The sequence below is a fragment of the Vicugna pacos genome, chromosome 34 (genome assembly GCF_048564905.1).
Source record: "Vicugna pacos chromosome 34, VicPac4, whole genome shotgun sequence".
In the NCBI taxonomy this organism is placed as follows: domain Eukaryota; kingdom Metazoa; phylum Chordata; class Mammalia; order Artiodactyla; family Camelidae; genus Vicugna; species Vicugna pacos.
In genome coordinates this window covers 853156-879459 of record NC_133020.1, presented here as the reverse complement: position 1 = coordinate 879459, position 26304 = coordinate 853156, and the positions used below count along the sequence as shown (strand labels likewise).

General features: G+C 44.9%; 1 protein-coding gene across 1 annotated transcript; it reads left to right on the top strand.

The window, feature by feature from the left end:
* Nucleotides 1–1084: 1084 nt before the first annotated feature.
* Nucleotides 1085–24015, top strand: LOC140691264 (rho GTPase-activating protein 20-like). The gene is made up of 14 exons (XM_072954333.1): nucleotides 1085–1199; nucleotides 2243–2410; nucleotides 6280–6426; nucleotides 8801–8842; nucleotides 9445–9529; nucleotides 10589–10666; nucleotides 12312–12378; nucleotides 14691–14876; nucleotides 15948–16105; nucleotides 17458–17619; nucleotides 20569–20678; nucleotides 21195–21384; nucleotides 22565–22661; nucleotides 23748–24015. Exons 1-14 carry the CDS (start codon nucleotides 1144–1146, stop codon nucleotides 23900–23902), a joined length of 1701 nt encoding a protein of 566 aa, XP_072810434.1. The 5' UTR covers nucleotides 1085–1143; the 3' UTR covers nucleotides 23903–24015.
* The last annotated feature ends 2289 nt before the right edge of the window (nucleotides 24016–26304 follow it).

The following is a 26304-nucleotide window of genomic DNA, read 5'->3' as shown; positions in this document are numbered from 1 at the left end:
CTCATCTGCGCCCTGGTCAGTTTTCTACTGGAGAGAGAATCCTGTCTCTACATACAAAGTCTGTAGCAGGTTACTATAGGTCTCACAGCAATGAAGACACACAGATGGCAAATAAGCACAAAAGGATACTGAGCATCACTAACCACGAGGGAAACGCAAATTAAACCCACAGTGAGATGGCACCACACAGCTATCAGATGCCTAAAATAAAAAATGACCCACCTGATGTGTGTGTGCAGGTGGGGAAACTGACCCAGGCATACAGTGCTGGTGAGAATGAGAAACGGTGCCGCCACTTGGGGAAACAACTTCTGACAGTTGCTTAGAACACAAAGCACAGCCACAACAGCTACACCACCACCCAGCATTTGCCCAGGGAAATGAACACTTGCGTTAACACAAACACCTGCACACACACACTGGTTGCAGCTTGGTTTGTAAGACCCCCAAACTGAAGACCGACCCAGACGTCCCTCAACAGTCGGTTCAGCAAACTATGACTCGTCCCTATCATGCACCACTGCTAGGAGTTACAGAGGAACCGACTATTTCTACCCGCCTCAATCCTGACGAATCTCGACCCGTGCTCACTGCAAAAGAGCAAACCCCAAACGGTTATGCACTGTATGATCCCATTGACACAACATTCTAGAAATGCCAGAATTAAAGAAATGGGGAACGCATCACAGGTTTCCAGGGACTGAGAGATGGCAGAGTGGGGGGGGGGGTCTGCACGGCTGAGAAGGAGTAACAGGAAGGATCCTCGAGGGGATGTTCTGCGTCTTGACTGTATCCATGTTAATATCCTAGTTATGATACTGCAGTAAAACCTAGAGAGATGCTACCATTGGGGAAACCGCGTGAAAGGTTATAGGCCCTCTTTGCTATTTCTTATAGCTGCACTGCAATCTACAGTTATCTCAACATGAAGAGGTTGATTTTTAAAAGTCAAAAGATGGAGGCAAAATCAGGGAAACAAGTATGTCAGTTTGTCAGTTACGGCATGAGCCTCAGAACCCTGACATCATAATGGCCAGAACCCTGCCTGCGGCAGAAGCTCAGGCTTCGTCGAGGAGTTCACAGCACTCTGCCAAGTGCTGGAGACACACTCGGTTTCCAGAGCACAGAGCTGAAGACGACAGGATGTTCACCTCAAGCAATGAGCTTGCAGGTGATCATTCAAGGTTTGACTATATGAGGTAATCTTTTCATACACTATTTTTTCACTGTTAACATTCCATTTACTTACTATATTTCAACTAAAAAGTTGTCCAGGATATAATGTAAGTTGACAATGTTGTGTTAATTTCTGGGGTACAGCATAGCAGTGCGGTCACACACACACGTACAGACACTATTTTTGATCATCAGAGCAGACTAGTGGTCCCAGGAGGGGCTTTGTTTCCTCTAAAATATAGGAACTACTTTTTATCTTCAGCACTGGTTTCATGAAAAGCTACTCGTGTCCATAAGATTCAGCGCTGCTGAGTACCAGACAGCAGGTTTGACGTTCTTGGCTGGGGGGGCTCACTTTCTTGACTTCATGGGAAAGAATTTTCTGTAGATTTACGATAATCTCTGGTCTACATATCAGTTTTTAAGCTCAGTTGAATTATGATCGGAAGTTCTGTTAGAGCTCAGCTGTTGCTAAGCCAAGTAATAGCGAAGCACTTCCTCATATTTAGAAACTTTTTAATGACTCCAGTATCATTTCCGGAACTTTGAGAATGTTTCCCAAATATCTAAATATTGATTTACAATATAGTCAATTTACCACAATCCTCACTTATTTAAATTTTTGTGTTAAAATGAAACCAAACTGTAATTACTTCTCTGTAATCTTCATATAACTTTATCTGTATTAGCCCACAAATTATCCTATTTGGGTTTTCCTTGCTTTTGATTAGTTTTTTATCTTCTTGTAATACACTCATCACTTAAGTTTGTTCCTCTTCCTTATAGTTTACAAATCAACTCTGCTCTTTTCTCCTTTTCCCCACCTCAAAATGTGCCATGCCTTGGCACTCTGTCCCTGATAAACTGTTTTCCATCCACATCAACCCCCTAAGCGACCTCATTTCTTTCAGTTGCTTTCTATAACTTACCAACTCCTGATTGGGAGCTGTGAAGCCTTGTTCGGGAGACTGAGGCTAATTTTTAGTGTCCACCTTGACATTTAACATAAACTCCATCAAATACTTGACCAGTGACTAGCTGTTCTGTGGTGTTTGATGTTTTGCAGGGAAAGCCCTTCTATTGCGGTGGACGCCCACGGGGACAACGCGTCACCATATGAGGGCACCCAACGTGTTGTGATGATGTTCGGCCCAGCCAAGCTCCAAACAGGCTGGAGGAAGAAGAAGAGGCAGCTGTTCCTGTACAGGGACAAACTACTGATCTCCAACACCAAGTATGCACATACTATGCTCTCTCGATAATCGTCAAGTTGCATGTTCACTACCCCTTACAGTAAAACATGTGGCAGGCAGGGGCTCTCTTGTATGGGGCTTACAGACAGACGATAAATCGGGGGGAAGTTACTGACCATTACTACTGCTTTTGATAAAAGGTAGGCAGGATGCCATGTAAAGATGATGAGCCCGTATGACACAGGGGTGTCCAGCAGGACCACTCCAATTGGCAGCCGTTAAGCTAGACCCACAGGGTGAGCAGCAGCCATCATTCCCAGACAAAGCGCCTGCACCTTGTAGGCTGGGGGAACAGCCTGGACCCTGGAAGGGAGAAGTGCACTGAAGGCCAATGTGACAGGAGCCCACAGCATGGGGCGTATCTGGCAGGATACTGTGTTCAGGGGGTCTAGTCACATTGGGTCCCACAGGCCACAGGAAGGGGTGGAAACACTATGCTGAAGGGTTGTAACCAGCAGTCACCACATCTGGTTTGTATTTGCAAAACTTTCTGCACGTGGGAGGTCTCTCTCCCTCCTCTTAGAAGTCCACCAATCCTATTGCATTAGACTCTTACCTTGATGACCTCATTTAACCTTAATCACACCAGAAAAGCTCTGTCTCCGAATACAGTCTTACTGTGAGTGAGGGCTTCAGTGGATAAAAGGAGGCGCTGGCAGAGATGGGGGAGGTGCAATTCCGTCGGTAGCTGTAACTAGCAGGCCCGAGCGCTGCCACCCTGCACAAGTTCTTATGATTTTTAGCAAACTACCTTGAAGATCATTCCCATAACAACATTTGAGTATATTCATGACCATTATGCATATGAAGAATTTTGCATATTTTCCAGAAAGAAACAACAGCTAATTATACAGCATCCTGGAACAAGAAACTTCTTTCTTCCCTGCCAGGCCTCACTCTTAGATGGAGTATTGTGTTATGTCCTGAATCAATCTGTTCAACTTAATGACCTGAGTTTACCACCAAGTGTTTCCACTTAGCCTGAAGAAGGGGGGGAACTAAGCTTCCACTCTTCCCCAGCTCACCTGCAGTGCAGCTGGAAACTGAGCCATCCTTGGATTTCTCCCTCAGAAAGCGGCACACACGGAATAGCTGACTAACTGCTACCTTTGTATCTGGTCATAAGAAGTGTATTTCAGTTTGTGTGTAATCATACACGGGGCTTCAGTGTTTCCTTCTTCACTAATGTTTCTCCAGTTGTGGGAGATGCTGAAACTCAGTGAGAATCCTCTTGAGATTTTTGTCATCGTTTTCCTACTACACACATTAGACACTTCTGTTCTCAAGACTTGCCGCCAGATACAGCCTTCACTATCACTTCTGATATTCACTAGAATGCTCAGGAAGTTACTTTCTACCAAACTATTAGTTTAGTTTTTACAACAGGATCTCTATGGTAAATATTAAGATACTAATACTAGTAGACGCCCATGAAGAACTGCACACGGGGACTGCATAGAGCGCGCCCATCTTTACGCATCACTATCCTCAAATTTAGTTAGTAAAGAACGCAGAGACAATGAAAGACACTTTATTTAACTCTAAAGATGAAGATTACTAAAAACGTAGCAGTGAAAGGACAGAGGTACTTACAGGATACTTCACGACCCCAGCTCCCAAGCATCTCAAGGAACACCCCTACCTTAGAAAAGGGGAATCTTCCTAGGACCTTGTAAGTCCCACAGCTCACTGGGGCTCACCCTCTGGTATAAAGGTTAAGGGGGAGGAGAAGGGAGGGGTACCTGTCTTGTTAATACATCCTAATACGGGACACATGATAGAAATGCAAACTTGAGTCCTGTTCACCCTTCTCTTCCTGAGACACTTAACATGAGATTCATCCTCTAACTCCTACTGGGAAAATCTCAGAGTAGGTGACTGGATGTGAAGGAACACAGTCAGGCCCTAGGAGAATCCCCTAGACCAGAAAGCTTTCTTGTGATACATTTTAAGTATTTCCATACTAACATCTGACTTTTTGATACCATGTAACAAGATTTACCATCTCACTCACCAAATCAAAGAACACTGCCATCAGAAAGGCTGGTGGCTCTGCACAAAGAGGACGAAGGAGGTGGAGGCGGAGGTGGGTACTTCAGGGAACTATAGGTCAACAAGCATGGATGCCAAGTGCTTGTCGGAATAGGCTCATGAGTTAGGCTGTCTGGGTTCCAACCCCTTTTTCGTTGCTTTTGGCAATTTACTTAGCCTTCCTGTGAGTTCCCTCACCTATAAAATGGGGCGAATAATGACTATACGGTGTGCTTGTTCGGCAATTAAGTGAAATAACATTTATAAAATATCTAGACCAGTGCTTGCAATATGGTAAGTGCTCAGGGTTACAGGAGAGTCATTTGTGAAGCCATGCTCTGGGTTTCTGGACAAATTCCTGGTTTACGTTCAAGGGAGTGCATAATCGTGGCACCTGATGGAACTAAGGAGAGAATTACTGAAGTAAGTTTTCCCAGGTCAGTATATCTGAAAGTTTCCACACGGTACCTTGAGAGTCTATACACACAGACGCCTACATGAGAAGGATAATGTGTAACATCTAGCAGGTATGTATCAATCCCACCGCCACATAATTCCATCTTGATGATGACTTTAGTCATTGTCTAGAAACATAATTTTATCTGACAGTTGTGTTTCATGCAAATCTTCAAACACGCAGACATAGAGTAAAACTGATGAAACAGAATGTAGCAAAAGACCATCTTGTATCAGAAGGTGAGTTTCCATCACATTTACACTCATGGTGCCCGAAGTTTTGTATCTACACCTTTCAGGTGGGCTTCCTGAGAAATTATTTTCATTCCATAAATCACACTGAAGAGTTGTAGCTTAACTACATGAATCAGTGGAGTCATAGGAATTCCTGCACATGAGGGGACTCTGAGCTGACTTAACCTTGAGTATTTCTACATGTGGTTCTGAACAGCACGGCTTCTAGAGCGCTGGGCCCAAGTTCTCTCGGCATCCTTCACAGGGTGTGGAGCTATGATTAAATCAAATGCTACGCCTACGTGAACGGTACACGTGTGAATTAACCAAAAGATATGGTCATTTCATGTCAGAAGTCGAAGGAGAATAGGCAGAAACAGTCAGAAAGCAGGTTTCCAGGTGACAGTCACCTTCTCACCCCTCAGAGGCACATGGGAAGCATGACCTTCACTTACACAGAAGATGTCCTGGCCACCGGTCTGGGATTGACTGATTCACTGATTTTTAAGTTGGGTTTAGTCTGTATGCTAACATTTTTTCAGCTTTAGCTAGAATCTAAGAGAAAATGGTATGGACAAAATCTTAAGGAAGGAAATTTAAAATAACCTATCCTTCAAAAGCTAGGAAATCTTAAACATTAAGGTAAAAAATGTATTCTAAACCCCTTTGTCTCTGTCAAAAAGACTGCATAACTATTTTTACAAATCATGTATCATGTAACTTTGTTCAGTCCCTGCAACACTTTTTGAAGCAAGAAATGAATGAATAATACATTAATTAGAATAATTATAAAAACTAAATATATAATAACAAATACAAGAATAAATGATTTAATGGTTCTCTGATTTCTACAATATAAACCATGGTCCATTCTCAATTCTCAGCATTCAGAAAATGCCTATTTGCTGCCATCAAAGTACTTTCAGAGCCTTCCTCAACCAGCCTCTGCTCAACACACACTGGGCACAGGCCTGCCTAACCACTCCCTGGGCTGTGCACAGAGGGTCATAGGGATGAAGGAGCCATGCTTTGCCTGCAGCAGCAAGAACTAGCATTTCAGCATGAACACAGTGGCTCCATTACATTTAAGAAACAAACTAACAGAAGTCTTGTGTGGTTATCTTTGCAGGTATAGATGGAACTTTAAAATCAAATACGAAATCCCATTGAACAACGTGTGGATGGGCGATTGCACAAATAAAGCAGGGGAAGCCATCAATGCACCCAAGTCCTTCGTCTTGGGCTGGCCCACGGTCAACTTTGTGGCCACCTTTAAGTAAGACCTATAGCTTGGTCCTGTCTATTACATGAGTTTGGAAGGAAAATATTTTAATTAGATTATATATTCAGTCAGTGACTCACTCTCTGACCTCCCATGATGACATGTGTTATGCCGTACACCGTGCCCCTCAAAAAGGGTTTTAGGTGCAACTGATGGTAAATAGGGGGAACTACTGGAGAACTTTCCTTTAGTTTTGATCCGTGGTTTTTCAAGTGGGCTACAGGAGCCCCATGGGGAGCGGGACCATCACGTGTCCGTGGTGTTCCTGTAAGTGGAAGGAGGATCACGAGGTCAAGTGTCCAGGGCCCTCTCTAACAGCCTGCGCCCGATGCCCAGAGAGCATCTCTGTTTCTAAATCCCCGCAATGTCTTTCTTGACCAAGTACTATCAAGTAGTCCAATTACATTTGAAAAATTGTCTTTACACTCCCAAGTGAATTCCTTTAAAGACAGGATTTAATTATAGAAATAAAATGAATCATCATATATTAGATAGTCCTAATTGCTGTGCACGGACTATCTTCTTTGGGTGTCTGTAGACAGGTCACCATCTTCAAACAAAGGTATGATTCCATGGAGTGCAGGTCAGTTTACCAAGACACATTCTTGGTTAGAGTGAGGACGGGGAACGTGGCCATCCTGAGTCAGCACTTCTGCGTTCACGGGGGTCATGCAACTTTCACACGTGCCACCTGCAACAACCACAGCCCAAGTCTCATTCTCCTCGTGCACATCGAGTGTGCATCACACGCACGCAACTCTTCTGTCTTGCCCTCCTCACCCCGTGCTACCAAAATCTCACCTATCATTGTAAAGACAACTACAATGTTACCAGGCTGTTAATGTATGAAATTCTAGACTGCAGCTGTTGACTTAAAGAAAATTCCCAAAGCTTTCTGGGAAGAATCATGTATTTGTATCATTCTCTAATTATTTTCTTTCAATGAATTATTTCTCTAAAGATTAATGCTATTATTTAATACCGTTTCCATGTGGCAAGTGAAAGGAGGCAGTTTCAATTGGGAATATACAAAGGTTTTGATAACGGAATGTCCAACAAACATTTTTTCTAATAAGGGGGGAAATGAAAAAGCCATGTTTACATGTTATACTGGTTATAAAGGCTGCATAAACACACATAAGGCAGTAACACTGCCTGGCACCTAGTGCCTGGCTATTTGCTGTTTTACTCTTCTGCAGACTGGCCCGAGTCATTACAAGCTGTGTTCATGCACATATGCAGGGTGGGGAGATCAGTGGGCATTCTACTTCCCCGATGAACTGGGTCTGATACGGTGATGGCGAAGGCAGGAGCAGTGCTGTTGGCAGGAAAATAAAATGTGGCAGCCCCTTTACAACAGCCACGAGAAATGAACAGATACACATCCACACAAAAATTTATACAGAAATGTTCAGAGCAGCATTATCCACAGTAGCCAAAAAAAAAAAAAATTAGAAACGACCTAAGTGTTTACCAACTGAGGAATGGATAAACAAAAGGTGGGGTGGGGGCTGAGGATCGGGGTGGAATCGGGAGTCAGTGCTTAATGGACACAAGAGTTCTTTTGCTATTGAGTGATGAAAACAGTCCAGAACGAGACCGTGGTAATGGCTGCACAACACTGTTGATGTACTGAAGGTCACGAATGGGCAATCTGCCGGTACGTGTAATTTATCACAATAAATAAAAGCCTAGTAGGAGGTAAATCCATGTGGGAATGGACGTTAAAGCGTTTCAGTTTTGGAGATTAAAATGCTGCAGAGACTGTAGCAGAGACAACAGGAATCTCTAATTTAGCAATAGGCAGATTGACCTTCACCAGAGGGTTATAGTCATGAAGCACTCATTTAATGAATTACAATTGGCCAGATGCTCTACATATAAAGGAATACAATGTGGCAGGGTTTCTTCATAAAAAGATGTGAATGGAACACAAGAGTTCCATTCAAACACCAATTCTTAAGTATGATGTAACTCAAATACTGCAGCTCTTTACCTGTAAATAGCACCTCAGCTGAGGGAACACTCTGGGGTATGATTAACCCCTTTTCAGTGTCGGAACTTGAAGCTCAGAGTGGTTAAGTGACTCGTGCACGATGACACAGCTTGCATCATACAGAGCTGCACTTAGGGGTTTACATTTCAAACCAACTGCTCTCCCACTCTAAGACCTACTTCCCATTGCTCTAGCACTGCTTATAAAAGAGCAGGGCCCATCACAAGCCCAGTTATGAGGAGGTAACACTGACACATGCAGCCCCATCAGTAACCACAGGACGCTGATACATTTATCTGGAACAGTGTTTAACATGTCAGTACAAGAATTTTATGCGGTTTAATTTCTTTCTCTCAATTTTTAATCTTGCAGTTCTTCAGAAAGAAGGGACAAATGGCGCGCCTTCCTTGAGAGGTATTTTGTCAGGACGCGTATTGCACATCTTTAATCCATGAGAAAAGAGCACAGATCCCTTCCAGGCAGGGCCCCCCCACTCTCCTTCCTCCGCTTGGTGGGAACTGTCAGATGGCCCTCAAACCCCTGGAGCTCTGCCCCGGCCGCTCCTGTAACTGACACGCTGTCCCTTACAAGCACGTTCTGCTTCTTTTTGCTCATACTGTTCATCTCTCCTGTTCCCCTTCTCTCCGTCCTAATGCTTGGCGCTAACACGATTCTCAATATATACACTCAATTCCCAGAAACGCAGCTTACTTACTGTCCTGAGTGATTCTCAAAGCAACTGTGCCTTCCTCCCCTGGAACCCAGGAAGGTGCCGGGGGCCCTCTCATCTAGGCAAGAAAAGCTGAGGACTGGCTCTGCTGCCCAAATCTTACATGACAAGGCAACCTGTTCTTTTCTGGGTCACGTCTTATTTTCCTGAAATATTTCTGCATCTTTTCTCCCAGCCCCTGATTTGATTCTGCTGAATCTATCCATACGCTTTTCAAAAATAACAAAGTATACTTAAAGGATTGACTTGAAACAAGCTAAGGGCTAATTCACTGACTCCACTTTAGATACATCGACCTCGCAAAGGAGAAGGAGCAGCCAAAAACCATTCCACTGAAAATCTTTACTGAGGACATCAACAACTGTGCCTCTGTAAGTGCTTTCAGGACCAGTAACTTAAATTCCAGGTTCCTGACTTAGTAAAATGAAAGGGATAGAGAGACAGAAAGAGAGGACAGGGGAATGGAAGGGAGAAAGGAAGAGAGGGCAGGGGAGGAGGGAGTATTTAGAAAGCACTATGTGGGAACATGGATTTCCCTGGGAAAGTGTGTCCCTGCATATATAAACAGTGGGCCCTAGGCAAGATGAAGCAAGGAGAGCCCACCACAGCAACAGCGCTTCAGCATGGGAAGAACAGTGCCTGTGAAGTGTCTGTACTATGTCTCCAGGTCCTTCTAACAGCAACTACACTGGCTGGTAATAGAGTGATTTTCACAAGCAGGTTTTTCCTATTGGAATTAAACATTGTTTTCTAAATGTACCACCACTTATATAATTGTAGTTTGGGTTGTTTCCAGTTTTTATTTTTCCTGTGATGTAATGTTTGCAAAAATAGCAAACTTGCAGAAAAGTCACAAAAGTGAAAACAATACGCAAAAGATCACCCCAAATACCCTTTACCTACATAAACCTATTTAGCAACGTTTTGCTTGATTTCTTGCTGTCCCCTCTACTACACTCTGTACGTGTATGTGTCTAAGTATTTGAGGATCATAGACACACCATGGCCCAATATCCTTAAACACTTAAGGATATTCTCTCATATACCCACCAGACAGCTCCAAGTTTCAGCAAATTTAACACTGACCACTCATGTCCCCACCGTGTCATTAACTGAACCAGCTGTGATGTGCTGCGGGACAACCCATGTGCCCTCTTGGAATTCTCAGCTTCTTTCTAGCTTAAGCTGTTATATTTTGTGACCCACAAATCCTTTCAAAGAAACACCTATTTTACTGGAATGCTGTTTACTAGCTTCGTGTTACAAAAACAAATGAAAGTCAGTTATAATCGGCGGCTGTACTGCACTGTGTCACTGCCTCAATGCAAGCTTTGCCTGTAGAATATAGATCATAATATTACAGTAGTTATCTACTCACCTGTTTCAATTTTTTTTTAATTTAGAGCAATGTTTCTCATTTTTTTTAACAGTCTATAACAATAAAAATACTGAATACACACACAGTGAATGATGTCATCAACCTCTCACTGTCAAAGCTGGGAATCACTGTAAGTTACCTGCAAGTTCTTTTTACTTAGAAAGCAAATTTTATTTTTGACACGGGTGTGTGTGTGTGTGTGTGTGTGGGTGTGTGTGTGTGTGTGTGTGGTGTACCTCCCATCATGAGACAGTGGACTATTACAAACAGGTAAGTCATATTCTGTCCCCCTGAATTTAGAAACTGAAAGCAGCAGAGCTAGATTATCAGCCTGCACAACAGTGTTAGTCTTGTATTCCCGTTAAAATTCTGTGCGAGTTCAAAGTGATAACATAACGAATGCAGGCGGTAACTTTAGAGAACTAATAACACCCTCTTTATTGTGTACATTATATACCAGACAGTACACTATGTCCATGACTCCAGATAGTCCCTACTCTATTGGACTGTTGTTTCTGTATCTTTGTCCCTATACCCCGACTCCTGATTGTCACCTGAGGACTCTTATCTTGCTATGATAAATCCTACATGAGCTGTTTTGCTGTAAGTTTGGCATAAGGATCGCTGGCTAGAAGCCACATCCCCTTGAGGCAGGTCCCGCAGAGGAGGCGGCTAATGCCTCTTGTCTGTTGGTAAAGGAGACAAGTTGCGGTAAGACCATGGATCTGGGGACGTGCGTGTACACAGCGCTTTCACCTTGTCTTGCCTTCCAGTCTCTGCTCCTTTATGTTTTGCTATGTCTGCTGTCACTCGTAAAATGTTTTTGGTGAAAGACACGGCTTCATTACAGGATGAAGCTGTGCAAGGGAAAAAAGGCGGGGGGGAGACTGACGTTCAGATGGACAGAACTGAAGGACGCACCTCTGCTTACATACGATTCTCTGTAAATGGGAAAACATCCTGCTACTGAGACATGACAAGCACAGGACCTGCGACCAGCACTGTTTCACACACGTTCTGCTTTACCTCCCCGTAGAGGACTCTTTACAATAATGCAGAAGCCCTTATGGTCTAACCTTGTTTCCAATGGGATTTCCAGCATTTCTAGGCAGTCATTCTGCTGGGAGAGAGTATTCTCTGCGTCTCACTTGTGCTCTAGGTCAGAGTCCTTGTCTCCTGTCCCCATGGCACGGGGCTGGGCACCACCAAAGCCACTGGGCAGACATTTCTCTCCCGTCTCCAGCCCTCTTGGGCATTTCCCTCCTTTTGCTCCCAGCTGCTGAGCCGATGCTGCCTTTCAAGTTTGTCTTGCTCAAGAACAGTCTTGGCAAAGTACATGGCTCTGGACGACATGCTTGTCTGGGCAGGGGTGTTTAAAGGAAAAGCTAACATTCTCTAAGGAGTCTGGAGACAGTAAAAGGGAGGACTCTTGAGATTAGACTTTCCGTTCATAGTGGAGGGGCATTCCTGTGATTTTTTATGTCATGGACCGCCCACAAAGGAAAGGGCTGTTTGCACTGTGGTTCCACAGATCCTCAGCATTTATCAAAAGAGACAAAAATCTCACATGGACCATTGGAGGCTGCAAGAAGGACCAGGAGTTAGTACTGGTATCAGGACTGTTAACTCAAAAACTGTTTCACCCCCCTGGATGAAATACCATTTCTACAGCCCAAATTCTTCCTTTTTGGAAATATAACGAATGCTAAAGAAATGTGTTCAAGTACCTACTGGGAAAGATCTGCAGTGACACATAGTTCTTTTCTGTTCCCAAGGGCTCTGAGAAAGACTACCAGCTGTGGGTGACTGCTGGCAAGAAAAACGCCTCATACCCACTCATTGGTAAGTGTCAGGGGAAACCTAAGGTGGGCTGATTGCATAAAAAACTGTAACCCTCAAGTCTCAACGTGACAGTCAGTCTGAAGCTTAAATACCCTCAACAATGAAACTCTCATGCAACACTCACTCATACATTTATTCAATGACCCCAGGCACTTGCTCTACGGCATGGATAACATCTCTTCTTTCTCCAGCTTATAGTCTAGTTGGGGACAGAAAGGGAATTTTTCTCCACTACTTTTTTTACTTGACAAACACAGCTACCTCGAAAACCTTTATTAATTTACTTACTCATTTCCTTCTTTCATTACATAGGCATGAAAACAACACAAATCAGAGTATCTTTTCCTCACACGTTATTTTCCATATTCCAGTGTTCAAGTTCTCTCTTCCACTTCCTAACCACTAAGTAGCCTCTATTTTACAAGAATCTTCTAAGATCCAGCTGTGCCTATGGATCCAGTATTTAGTGAGTATCTCCTTCATGCCCAAAACTTTTCTCACCATCAGAGAAAAAAAACTGACATAATCACACTCAGACGCTTCAAGTCTTCGAGGCCTGAAGCACCTGCACTTGGCTGTTTCCCCAGCTGACTTCACCAGCACTGCCCTTGAGCTTTTCAATAAATAGATCACACTTCTCCTAAAACAGTTACTAGAGCAAATGAGCTGACAATGACACCTCTCCTTGGATCAGGAAGTCTGTGCAGGGTGGTCCGTGAAAATAGAGGGATTAAAACAAGGGGAAGGACAGGGTCTGCAGCAGACCCTGCAATACAGTCATGGGAACCGTGACTCCTGCTACAAAACCTAGGGCACCCCATCTTACAGGCAGTATCTTTCTTTCTTTCTTTTTTTTTAAATCTATTAAAAAATCCTACGGGGCTATTACTCTCTTTCTAGCGATCTCAAGTACACTTTCAAATGATCTAGAAACTCCAAACAACCAAGCTTTTCCTATGAAATGTACATTCCTAGTCTTAGAATATATGGGGTCACCAATACACAGCTGAGAACTCAAGTCCCCTCAACTATACATGATTCTTTTTAATGTTGACATCTTTGTAAATGTTAGCAATAAAGTGAAAAAAACTGAATACTTAGGTATATTTAAATAAAAGGCACTAATCACATACAATCAACATATGTGACAACTTGTAGCCTGAGGATGGCTTCACACAGCACGGCTGCTCTAAGAATCCCTAAGAGCCTGTCATTCATGATGACACCTGAGCAGTCGCTCCGCGGGCAGTTTTCACACGCTCCGAATTCTCAATCCTGGTCAGTTGGTTGTATTTTATTGATGTCATGGAAGCTTCCTTTGTACTAAAACTTGCAAGTCACTATGATTTTTGTTCTGAACAGAGCACCGAACTTGCATCTGCACCACATGAAAAGCAAAGGCAAGAGCTCCCCAAGTTACATTCTACAATAAGTCTGAACTCGAAGACAAGGAACATTCATTCTATTCTTTAAAAATGAAATCCACATCAATGCACAGGGGCCTTGAGGATTCCATGGAGCCAAAGATACTAAAGCACAAACGAGCAAAACAAATCACTTGGCAACTCCCAGTGACTTCCTGCCAAGTTTTCCATTCTGTAAACACTGATCTGCACTTGGCTTCTGAGTTTCCAACAACCTGCAGCGTCATGTCTAATCCTTCCCAGGCAGGGCCCCCTGAGGGGAAGGCAGCAGTGGGAGGGAACCTCAGAGACAAACCTCCCTGCTGCTGTTGAGCAGCTCTGGCTACTGAGCTGACAAAATGAATAACCTGTTTGTTGAGTTGACGTGCGTGAGGCGACAGAGAGCATAGCAATTCCTCACACACACAGCCCCATTCTGTAAAGAACATTAAGCACCAATTGTTATTAAGGAATTACTTTGGCCCTTATGAGTCTAAGTGGGGTCAAGTGGTTGAAAGGAGGGATCTGAGGCCAGTAACTTGCCTGAGACATACAGACCTAGTGCGCCTGTCAAGGCAGAAACTAGGAGGCCAGCAGCACCCTCAGAGGGACACACAGGGGAAGTCAACGCTGTGCGACGCACTGACACAGCTACACATTCAAGCCAAGCACCGTGTCTGAGAACAGCTTTCTCTTTCCTTCTCAAACTCTTGCTTGGGCACCTGGCTTTTGCAGGGGGTCCTTCAGGTCACCCCACTTCATGCTCATTCAGGAGGCACAGACTTCTTTGCCCAGAGCCCCTAGGAGAACGGCAGCCACATCAGTGTGTTGCCCACGCTCATGGTAAGGTGGGTCTGATCACACCCATCGCCAGCAGTCTGAATCCATATTTACTTTATCTCCACACAGGCCACGAACACCCATTTGGCATTAAAACCAGCCACCTTCCAGCTACTGCGCTCCTGCCACAGGGACCAGAGGACTCCGCCTCTCCTGCCCTCCTGGAGGCCATCCTCTTGGAGAAGAGGTCCCCAGACACCCAAGGCCAGTTCGTCCTTAAGCCCAGGCACCCAGCCAGGAGCCAGCAGCGGAGAGGTGAGCCCCTTCCCTCCCTCAGGTGTCTTCTCTCAGCTCACGTCTCTGCTCCTGAAACCAGACTCATGCAGAGCTGCTTCTCCATGTAGGGGTGCAGGGACAGTATAGGGGGGCATCCAGTACCCACCCAAGCTCAAGCTCAGAGAAACCCTAAGTGTCTGAAACCAAGACCCAACTCATGTCTAGGAAGGTTCAGTTTTTGATTGTTTTCATTCCTCCAGGCCGACTGCCCTTCTCTGTGTCCCAGGAGCTCTTCCTACATAAAATTGTGTGTGTTCATTACTGTGTGTCTTAATAACACATGAGCTTTTTCCAGCCTGGGAACACATCGTACTTGTCCCAGTGTTTGGTCCGGCATCTCAGACCCTCACAGGAGGTGGTCAGATGACTGTATGACTTAGACGCAGCTGCAATGGAAGAATTCCAGTGGTGCAAAGTTACGGAATTGAATTGGATTCTGTTCTGGCCTTAGGCTGAAGTGGCCTTGAGGATTCTAGGGCCAGGCAGCTTGTGTCACGAAAGGCAGATCCTTTCGATGGGAGGAGGTTGACCGTCGTTGGCTACTCAGAAAGCCAAACAGAAAATCTCAGAGTGGGAGGAAACCTCTTACAAAAGTAGGTGATTGCCACACTCTGCTTGTTAGGGAATATCAAACTGTTTAGCGTTTACAGTGACATCTGACACTAGAATCTGCTGACAATACTTGTCAGGAACCTTGTGAACCTTGTGTAACTACAGCTTAAGTGACCCCCCACGACGCAGGGCAGAGGCAGGAGAGAGCGCTGTAAAGGGAAGCGCTGTCACTGGGACAGTCACCCCGGAGACTGATCAAGCCTCTCGGCTTCACTAGCAGTCTGCAGGGCCTGAGGAAGGAGGACACATGCACACCACAAGAAGCCAAGTAGCCAATGTCAGCATGAGGGAAATTCTATACAAGGGACTCAGTTTCTCTCGCTTCTAGCTGTGACAAGAAAGGTGCTGTAACATGGAAATAGTGGGAATAAGGTTAAGTGAATTAAACTATTACTACTAATAATCTCTCTTCTTCATTACATTCACTTCGTGAAACAGCTAAGAGAACTTATGTCACCAACTGGGCCTTTTGGCGGCGCCCCCGCCCTCGCCAGGACAACCAGCGCCCACCTCCACCATCTGCAAAGCGAGGACAGCTTTTTGGAGCTCCACTGGGGGACGTGTGTGTGGACGACAAGCTGCCCGCCCCAGTTCTGGTGGGTCTCCTTTTGATCTTCTGTAGCCCTCCTGACAAGGGGAGCACTCACGGGTCACATGTTCTCATCCAAGCTCATCATCAAGTGGAGCATTCTTTAGACAGCCCCTGCCTTTGGCTGAGAAGGTTTCTTCATATTATGTCAGAGAATAAAATCTGATGTCAATACCGCAGAGTCAGAAAGCACATACAGCAGTAAAAATTGCTCTTGTTCATTCCACTGGTTTCAGCAAAGACCCACATCCACTTGCTCAGACCCATTACAACGGGCTCTGTGGGTATGAAATGCTGCGAGACCCCGTCACCCTCATCATCCCTCTTCGTCTCCTTCCTTGAACTGCACACTAGTCTCAAGTCTCCTCCATCTGAGTCTACTCAATCTTACAGCTCAGCTCTCACATACATTTGATTTGTAACACGAGGGTTAAAGTATACAAAGACTCATTCTTTGGCAAATATGAATTGTTTAATCCTGACAGGGTGTCAAGTGAAAGTCACACAGTCTGGTCTGTGTTCTGTTCAATTTGTATACCAAAATGTCAGCATTAACATTTATTCACCATCCAGTGTTTCTCAGAGCACTACACTAGATGTCAGAAATTTTATGCTAGATATGAAGAAATGTATCATACTAGTTACATGTTACCGCTTACCCCAGTCCTTGCATCTTTCACAGCAAATTTAGAGTAGCTGTGATGATCACCATCCTCAAAAAGGAAGAACAAAAAGGCCTCAATAAACTATGTGCTGTGCCCAAGGTCACATAAACAGCATAACAGATTCCAGGTTCCTTGGATTCCCTGACTCCAGCACCTGTCACCTGTCTGTGCTGCAGGCCACACAGCAAAAGGACAGGAAAGACTGATGAGCAGGGGATGCACCCAGAGGGGAGGAGAGGGGTTTCAGCCCAATTTCAAAGAGGCGAGGAATACAGAAAGCAGAATTGGGGTACACGGTCACCAAAAGGGGTACAAACACACAGAAAATGAATGAGGCAAAGATGTCCATACTTGGGCAAGAGCATCTGTATCAGGGAAGAATGAGACAGGACTGGAAAGGAGAGGGTGACTCTACAAAGGCCTCAAAGCAGAGATGTCTGACTTCACAGTGTACATTCACTGAAAAGGAAAATCTGATTAAACAAGCGTTTAAAATGTTTCAGCGTATGAATGTTAAATGGATTGCTGGGTAGAAAATACATGTAGAGACACTGAAAAAAATTCTAAATTGGCTTTAGTCCCTCCAGCTCCAGCACTGGGCCCTCACACACCACCAGTCTCTCCAATAGAGGAGAAGCGTGTGCTCTGGGCTGGGAGATAGGAAATGCCATATATTTTCTTTTCCTTCCTTTAGGAGATGCTTTCCACTCTCAGTCAGAAAGGGCCACTCACAAAGCGCATTTTCCTCAAAAATGCCAGTAAAACATCATGCAGGGCCCTGAAGCAGAGGCTGGATTCCGGGGACACAGTAAACATGGAGGATGAGTCCATCCTGGTGCTGGCATCCGTCTTAAAGGTAGGGAAACGTCTAGCATTATCCGCACACACAGTGACTCTGAAACTCTAGGAGGCGTCCTTCATCATGACTGCCCAAGAGCAACAGGCATCCTAGATGAAGGATCTGAGAAACTGGAGAACACCACACAAAGTCAAAATTTAAGGAAACTACTCTGGGTGTTAGCAGCCCCATGCTAGGTATACTTTCCTTTTTCATCACAACCCTCTCCCCATCTTCACTCCTGAACAATCCATGCAAATACAAAACTAAGTAACAAATGCAAAAGCACACACCTGTATAGAATGTCCCAAAACAAGCTTTCCGCCTTTGAGGACTCCCTTACCGCCTTCCTAATGAAGCCGAACTTTCCAAAAAAGAATTCACAGTAAGCTTTTGGAAATACTTATACAAGTTTATCAAGTAAGTAAACATCTACTTTACAATAAATCAAAACATGCTCAGTAAGGCCACTGAAATCTGTCCTCCCTTCCGCCGTCTGCTAATGCACTTACTTTAAAGCTAGTGCAGGGAGCACGGCTCCGTGTGTGCCTCCTGTCACCTCCTTTCCCGCCTTTGGCTTCCCTTGTTCATGTCTGTTATGTTTCTCACCCACCACCCGTGGCTAGACTTCCATGGTAAGCAGCTCCTACCACAAGCCTCATTTCATAAATCTGCCTTTTGAAGTGGGTGCAGCAGTCAAAATTAGTTTCAAGCTCTCAAAATGCAAAGAATTTATAGAAGACATACATTGATTTTGAAATTATACACCTAAGTCAGGTATCCAGCTACATTTCTACAAAGGGACTCACAGAACAGAAAAAGAATTTTAACAAATCCATCTTGGTATTTGTTATCAGTTCTGAACAAAAGTATATTAATGTAGTAATGACTACAAACAGGTTATGAAAATTATCTTAGAAATGCCATTACATTTGGTCTTTCCTTGCCTCCTATTAATGTTGGGTCATAATTTGATTGTGGGGTAAATAGCAACAGTTCAGAAATGACTTTGAATTGACCCCTACCACACTCGCACCATAACACTACACACTAGCTGTGCAAATGCAAGATGAGTGTTGCTGTATCTCAGTGCACATGGAATTAATCCCATCATCTAGGAAGAGTGAGGCTCTCGTCTATTTTCCATTATAAGCACAGACTAGCACGAGGCTGGCTACTCGTGGGTACATGTCTTAGACCCTCCTAACTCTCTTGCTTCCTAAAGTTGACTGCTCTTAATGGGGAATCAGACTTTGCAAACTTGGCGGTGATAATACCATGTGTCAAGTAACCAGAGAGCTGGTCTAAACCAGAAATGAGTGTCTATCAGCACCACACTGAGTTTGCCATTAAACTGTCTGTAGACAGAGGTCCCACAGCAACACCCTCGGCAGATTCTGCTTGAGTCATGTTCAGGCTTCACGCACGCAGCCTCACCCGTGGCATCCACAGCACAGGGTCCAGGAAGGAGGAGACACGTGCCCCCAGTGCAGGGAGTTTGTGCACATGAGGCACAGGCCCTGCTGTCCCTTCCAGACTCCTGCAACCAGCCACAGCTGGAGAGCTTCCTCCCTCCAAATACACTAGGGTCACTCCAGAGGGAACACGGAGAAAAGCCCTAATGGCAAGAGCAGGTGCCGCACACCAAGCACACACTACAGGATGAGTGGACAGAGACCTTGCCCCCTGTCGTCGCTGCTCCGTCGGCAGTGCTCAGGAGAGAGGCTGGCGCACACAGCAGCTCCGTAAGGACTGGAGCAGGAGAACGCCGACCGCGCTGCAGGCGCCACAGTTGCCCAGAGGAACTTTCTGGACAAGATCTTACCAAGAGAAGCCTCGGGCTGTGGAGCGAGGCCAGCGCGAGAACGGTGTGCCTTTCGAATCACCACGGTGATGCAGAAGCTCCCCCAGTCTGGCACAAAACATGGCAACTTCAGGGGTGGGGAGGGTGCAGCTCAGCGGAGGAGTGAATGCTTACCACGCACCAGGTCCTGGGTTCACTCCCCAGAATCTCCATCAATACATACACAAAACAACGCAATTACCACCTTGCTCACAAGGGGAAAAAAATGACTGCTTCATAAACTTTAATAGGCCCATTTCTGTGACATAAAGTCTTCCACAACAGAAACTGACCTATTGTCTCGGACTATACTTTAATTAAAGAAAAAAATGTCTTCACCAGCCCTCTAAACTGACACATTTTCCAGGCCCCCACGTAGGAAGCTGACATTTGCGTACCTCTGGCCCTGACACTCAGAGGCCTGAAGTTCCAATGTATCAAAATTTTAAGTGTCCTATTTGGGAGGGTATGTTCCATTCAAGGAGCTGGAAGGGGGAACATGTAGGTACCACCCACTGGGGATTTTGATATGATTTTAGCACCTGCTGCTTAAAAGGCTGCAAACTGAACTTTTATACAGTTTAAAAAAGAAGACTGACGCTATGATGAGTAGCTTTTCCCCACGAAGCAGGCACACCTCACGTCAGAAAGCCCAGCTCTCTTGTAATATGTGTGCAAGAGTGTGAGGGGTGTGTGTTCTACGTCAGAACCTCTTTTCCTTGAATTAAGAGCAAGCGCTGCGTGAAGTAAACAAGTAACATGGGCCAGCGCGTTGCTTCTCAGACGCTCACAGGATGTGGGGTGGGTGAGCACCAGACAGGGCCAGCTGGGCCTGGTGCTGACGTGGACACAGGGAGCAAAGCCCAGCTGGTGGACGGGGGCTCTCACCACTCTCACTGCCGTCCAGACTCTGCTGTGATGCTTCTAATTTTAGATGGAGAGAGTCCAAACCCCTCCTTCTGGGTGTGCGAGTGTGTAGTCAGAGCCCAGCTCTGCCTGGGTCACAAACTGGCAGTTGTGAACAAAGTGAGGCCTGAACAGGATTTTTCAACTTAATGTTTTCTCTGTTATTTCTCCAATATGTATTTATCATAATAATATATGTATTTTTTAATCTGCGGAAGGATTTCGTTCAGAACATCGAAGGCGGTATTTTCACAGCAAGTCTCCTCGACAAATGGCTCAGAATCCTTGATGATGAAAAACCAGAGGAAAAAATAACTGCAACCAGGAGGTAATGATGGTCACACCCCGCAAACACAACCAACACCCTCTTAGGAAAACATCAGCTCATAGTTCACAGCTCTGTCTACTAAACTCATGACCAGTGTTCAAAGGGCTGCATTTGCTACCCACAGGAGGCACTTGAAAAACAGATGCAGGCATTATAACCGTTACTGAATTCTTGTTTTCATCCTAATCTTATTAATGTGGACTCCAGACTAGCTACCACCTGCTGAAGACACGAACGGCTGCAGATGAAATCCACTGGTCAAAACAGAGACGCTAGAGAACCAATCTGCCAGTGTAACGATCTTAACTTTTCAAACACTTAATCAACCACAGAAGTTAGGATCTAGTCCAGAAATTGAAATCAATGCAACATTTTTGTATGCATTCATGCTTAGAACTCAGCGAGAGAGGACTGTGTGCATGGTTCACAAAGACGTACTCGGTTCTCTGTCTCTGTATTTCCACTTCCTAAGCAAAATGACATGCTTTGTTTAAAAGTGCATTTTTCTGTCTGTAGACTTTTGGACAAGCTGCCAAAGGCCAACGCTGACCTCCTGAGACACCTTTTCGGAGCACTCCACAACATCGAGCACCACTCCGCCTTCAATCACATGACATCATATAACTTAGCACAGTGCATCGCCCCAAGCCTTCTGGGTCCACCTAATGCCACCAGCTCACACTTGCAAGAGGACTTGACAAAAATGGTAAGGAGACCTCTCATTTTCATGTCTTGTGGGGCACGGTCCCCACTTTGAACCTCAAACATGAGATACTAACCGTGATGTACCAGATTGTTAAAGTGCACATTTTAAAAACGTTCCCCTGGAGGGGCAGAGTCACTGACCTGGTGGGGTGTGGGGAGGTGGTGGGTTGTTACGTGGGAAACTGAGAGCAGTGGAGGCAGTTCTCCTTTCCCATCCAGGAGACGCAACCACAGAGTGATAAGGGTAGGATGATGGGACAGAACAGAACCTGAGCTTTGGGGTCTGGCAGCCGAGGCTCAACTCTCAGCCTAATCACTGAGGGAGTGTGAACTACGGCGAAGGTTCCATCGTTTCATCATCACAGAATGACAACACCACCCAGTTCCTCTGGTCACTGCTGGCACATCGCGGCGGCTTGGGCAAGATGAGCACCCATGGCTCCACACACACTGGCCTTCCTCTGCCAGCTGTGGTCCTTCACAAGGACACTAGACTCCTATTTCACCCCCACTGCAGGCTGAGGGGACTAGTAAAACATTCCAGAACATCCGAACAGAGCCACAACAGGCCGAATCAGATCACAGCTCTGCCCCAAGCTAAACCCGACAACCAGCACGACACGAGGCAGTGGAGACAGACACGTCTCCTTTCCAGCTGCTTCCTTCCGTCCCAAGAAAAATCACACAAATCTCTGCTTCTGAACTCTCACATATTTCCTCACTTAAGAAGTAAATTTCTCAAGTTTCTGTCTATTGGATGCTTTATTAATTTTCGTAAGATGTTTGTCAACTTACCTCAATAAAACTGGAGAAAATGAAACAATAATGAACAAACGAAATTTAGTAAGACAATACACAGATTCACCTCAAGCATCCTTCATGGGTCACTTGAAAACTGTCCTAGTTTTAAAGATGTAACCGTCGTTACAAAAATGTTCGCTATTGAACGAGGCCACAAATTCTAACTTTAACCCTCTGATTAAAAGGTTTAAAATCTGCACCCAAAGTACTCTTGAAAGTATCACTATTTCTTATAGAAAGCTGATTTGTAGACTCATTTTTCAATCAACTCCGGATTTTCCTCAGAATTCTCTTAGTTTTTAGCTCCACGAGTTAGGTGTGAACTGACGTTATAACGATGCCGTATGGAAAACACCCCGTTTCGCCCTCATGTGTTTCAGGTTTCTCTGGTCCAGTTCCTCCTCGAGAACCGCCTCCAGCTCTGGGGAGAAGACACCCCTCCCCTCTGGGGAGGGCGCGTGGCCACTCCTGACGAAGGTGACGTCACTAGTACCAGGGAGGAGGCTGCAAAGTGTGGGAAGCATGTAACTGACTTTGGGGAGAAAGGTAGCAAGGCTGCCAGGGCTCATGGGAGACAGTGCTGTTCTGGAGCCCAAATCACATCCAAGAGCAGTGATTTCCACCTGCTTCAGGTCAGGGCGGCTTTCACACCGTCATGAGACCACAGATAGGATAAGGCAGGTCTGACTGCAGAAGCTGCTAGTACAGCACTAGGAGACATCAGGGTATAATACGGTGTTTGGAAAGTTTTCCAAACAAAACTTTAAATGGGCCTCACATATATGAGATGTGCTCAGGCTGAAACTAGAGTGAGGGGCCCAGAGCACTGCCTTGTTTAGTCCCCACCCCCTTTTTCCCTGCTTAATGGCACATGAGGTACCACAGGTTCCAGTGCCTCTGAAACAGGTTGACAAGAACCTGCACCAGACAGAAACAAAGGACTTGGTTTGATGTGAAACCACCTTTCCAGACTGTCAGCTCCTGGGCCCCTGTTCACCAGCTGTGTTACCTCTGGCCAGCTATTTTAGCTCACTTTCAGTTCCTTCATCTTTAAAATGTGAATAAAAACAACATCTAAATTTTAAGATTATTGTCAAGATTAATCATGGATGGAAACTAAATTTGTAAAAAAGCAATTACTAGGGCCAGGAGAAGTTCCTCTGAGAACCCTGAGCTAGGACGGTCTGAGCCCAAGGCACCACAGCTAACTGGCCGCCGCCTATTTCATGAATGAGGTTAGACTCAGCACCTGGGGACATGAATCATGAGACTCTTTGAATTTGGGGGGGCAGGTAATTAGGTTGGTTTGTCTGTTTGTTTGTTTTTTATGTTAATGGAGGTACTGGGGCTTGAACCCAGGACCTCATGGGCAGTAAGCACGCACTGAACCACGGAGCTATAAGCCTCTCCCAACCCCTTTGCAGTTTTGACAGTTTTTGGTTTTATGACATTCACCTCACTGCTTTGAGCAAATCTTTAGGAAAATCTATTTAATCAGGAATTTAGTTGAGTCTGGTACCTGAGAATGCGCTTTACTAAGATAACTGTTTTTGAATTCATCAGTGACAACAGGACGCCTGGAATCAACACGAATGATGGTGGCAGTCATTTACACAAACCCACAAGGGCAGTATGAGGCCAAGTGCCCATCCACCACAGGTCGACGCACTTGTCTGTCCACGATTTTTGAAGTCCCAGAAGAACAGGAGTGGCCATAATCTCATGCGACCCTTCCTGTGCTCTATCTTTATTCCTCACATACTGTTTCACTTTTCTTCCTCCTCTATTCTGCATGTTTATGTTCATTTAATAAAAATGGATTAGAGAACCACTTTAGTTGCATATGGCCCTTATTAACACCTTGGTGGAGGCTCATCTGGGGAGTCTGTGTCTCAACTAAGGTCACTTCTGCACTGGCAGTCGACGGGCAGCTCAGCTGGGGCTGACTCACGTGTTTGTTGCTTGGTGCTGGTTCGAGGTGGATCCCCATCTCTTCAGCAAGCTAGCTCGGCCTTCTTCATACGGTGGAGGAAGAGTTCCCAACAGCAAGACGCTTTTCAAGAGTCCATGTAGGGCAGGACTGCATGAAGGACCACAAAGACAATGAGTTACACATCACTTACTGAGGGCTGTGACTCATCGACCACACACGATACTTAAAACCTGAGACGGCATTCCTACCACACACCTACTCTTCTTCATGAGTTGTTAACCCTCCGTTCTTTAGACCAGCATTTTTCCATAGGGTATTAAGAAGTTTGGTAGGGAGTATCTTTGAAATAATCACGTATCCCCCCCCCATTATTTCTTGCCTCTATCTTACCCCCTGTCTTAAGCTGTCTTAAGAGACACATCATTTCCTCAGAGAACAGAAGTTACACAAGAATATGAGGAATAACAGAGCTGGTTGTTGCCTGTGAGTTTTAAACATTCAGTTTTGTAGGAAACAAAAACACTTCATGGCATGAAGATTCAGGTGGGAATCTCATGGGGAAAGCCCCAAACAATGAGGCATATAGGACATTTGCACCATTTCCTGAATAGAAACCAAGAGAAACCAGGAAGCCCTCACAGAACAGCTAAATCGCATCTCTAGGACAGAGCCTGGTAGAGGCACACAGAACTTCTTGCACCTCAACATGGAACAGATCAGTGATATGATTCCATCAATCTGAGAACAGTAGGGAAGGAATAAAGTCACTGGCCGTGATGACACATGTCCCAGCAACAGTTGTGCAGGCCAGCTCCCCAGGTCCAGACAGCAACTAGAAAAGCTCAGCAAGCGCCCAGTGTACACAGATGACACAGAGGGCCAGTAAGCGTCATTCCACATCCCACCACCTCCTAACTCCTTGGCAGTAGAAGACTCGAAACAACAGACACACTCATGGAGAAAACGGAGAGACCTTGCATGGCTACCAATTTGGGAACAAAGTATTAAGCTGTAAATCAAGTGAGTTATTTAAAATTGTAGACCAGTCCCCATCTTACATAAATCAGTTCGTAGACAGACTGGCACAAATATATGGGATATGTGGTCCCCGCATAATTTTCCTAGACAGTGTTCCGTGGTCAAATAGGTTTGGGAAATGCTGTCTTTTCCTTCAGAACATCAAAATGCCCATTAAAATATTAATGTTTCAGAGAAGACCCACAGTAAAGAAACCCAGTATTTTCCCCATTGATTTGACCTGGGAGAGCCTTCTGGAGAAACTCTGTTCATGAGTGATCCTGGAAAGACATACCAGTAAGCACTGCTCTCAATTTAACTTAAGTCATAATTTAACTCACTCACCTACTCAAAAACCTTCAATGAGTTTCAATGGAATTTTAGACTTGGTTTTCAGAAAAATTTCTATTTTAAGAGCCTCCACAATGCAACCTGCTCTAGTCATCAGTTGTCAGTGTTTTCCTGTGTAGCTTCCTTTCCTTTAGCTCATCAAACTCTTCACTCTCCTGAACAAGATACATTCTTGTTACCAAGTATAATTCTCAACTCCCCAGGGTCTCTACGTGCCCACAAACTAGATGGCCATGTGGGTTCTACTCTCCCAGAAATGTCCCAACACTGCCCCTGACCATTCCAGCTCAAAGTAGCTGTTCTTTGATAATGCAGGAGCATGTCACCCTGTTACAAGTCAGCTTCTATGGTGCTTTGCCCCAGCAGGAATTATGCCAGTATGTTTACACATCATTTAACAAATCCAAATTCCTGTGGTGAATGATTGTATTTTGTGTTAGTTTTATATTACTTCCAGTGGCTGGCTGAATGTCTACCTCTAAAAATGAATGAACATGTGCACTTTTCTGAGTGTGGAAACTTCACATACGTTGGGAATGACTTTGGGAATGACTGCAAATTTTAAACTAAAGAGGTAGAACCCAGCCCACACGGAATTTCAGTGCGCAGCAATAAGACATCAGTTTGACTAAGTTAGTTTGTTAGAGAGCACCTCACAGTGTTCACTATTCACAAGTCCTGGGACGTACTATTTCAATTCATCATGTAAAAAATGTGGTATTGGTGTGATGTATTTGGGAAGAACTGCATGTGTGTGTGAAATTTCTTTTAAACAGCAACATTCCATAATCAAAGGGACAAAAACCATAGCTGGACAAT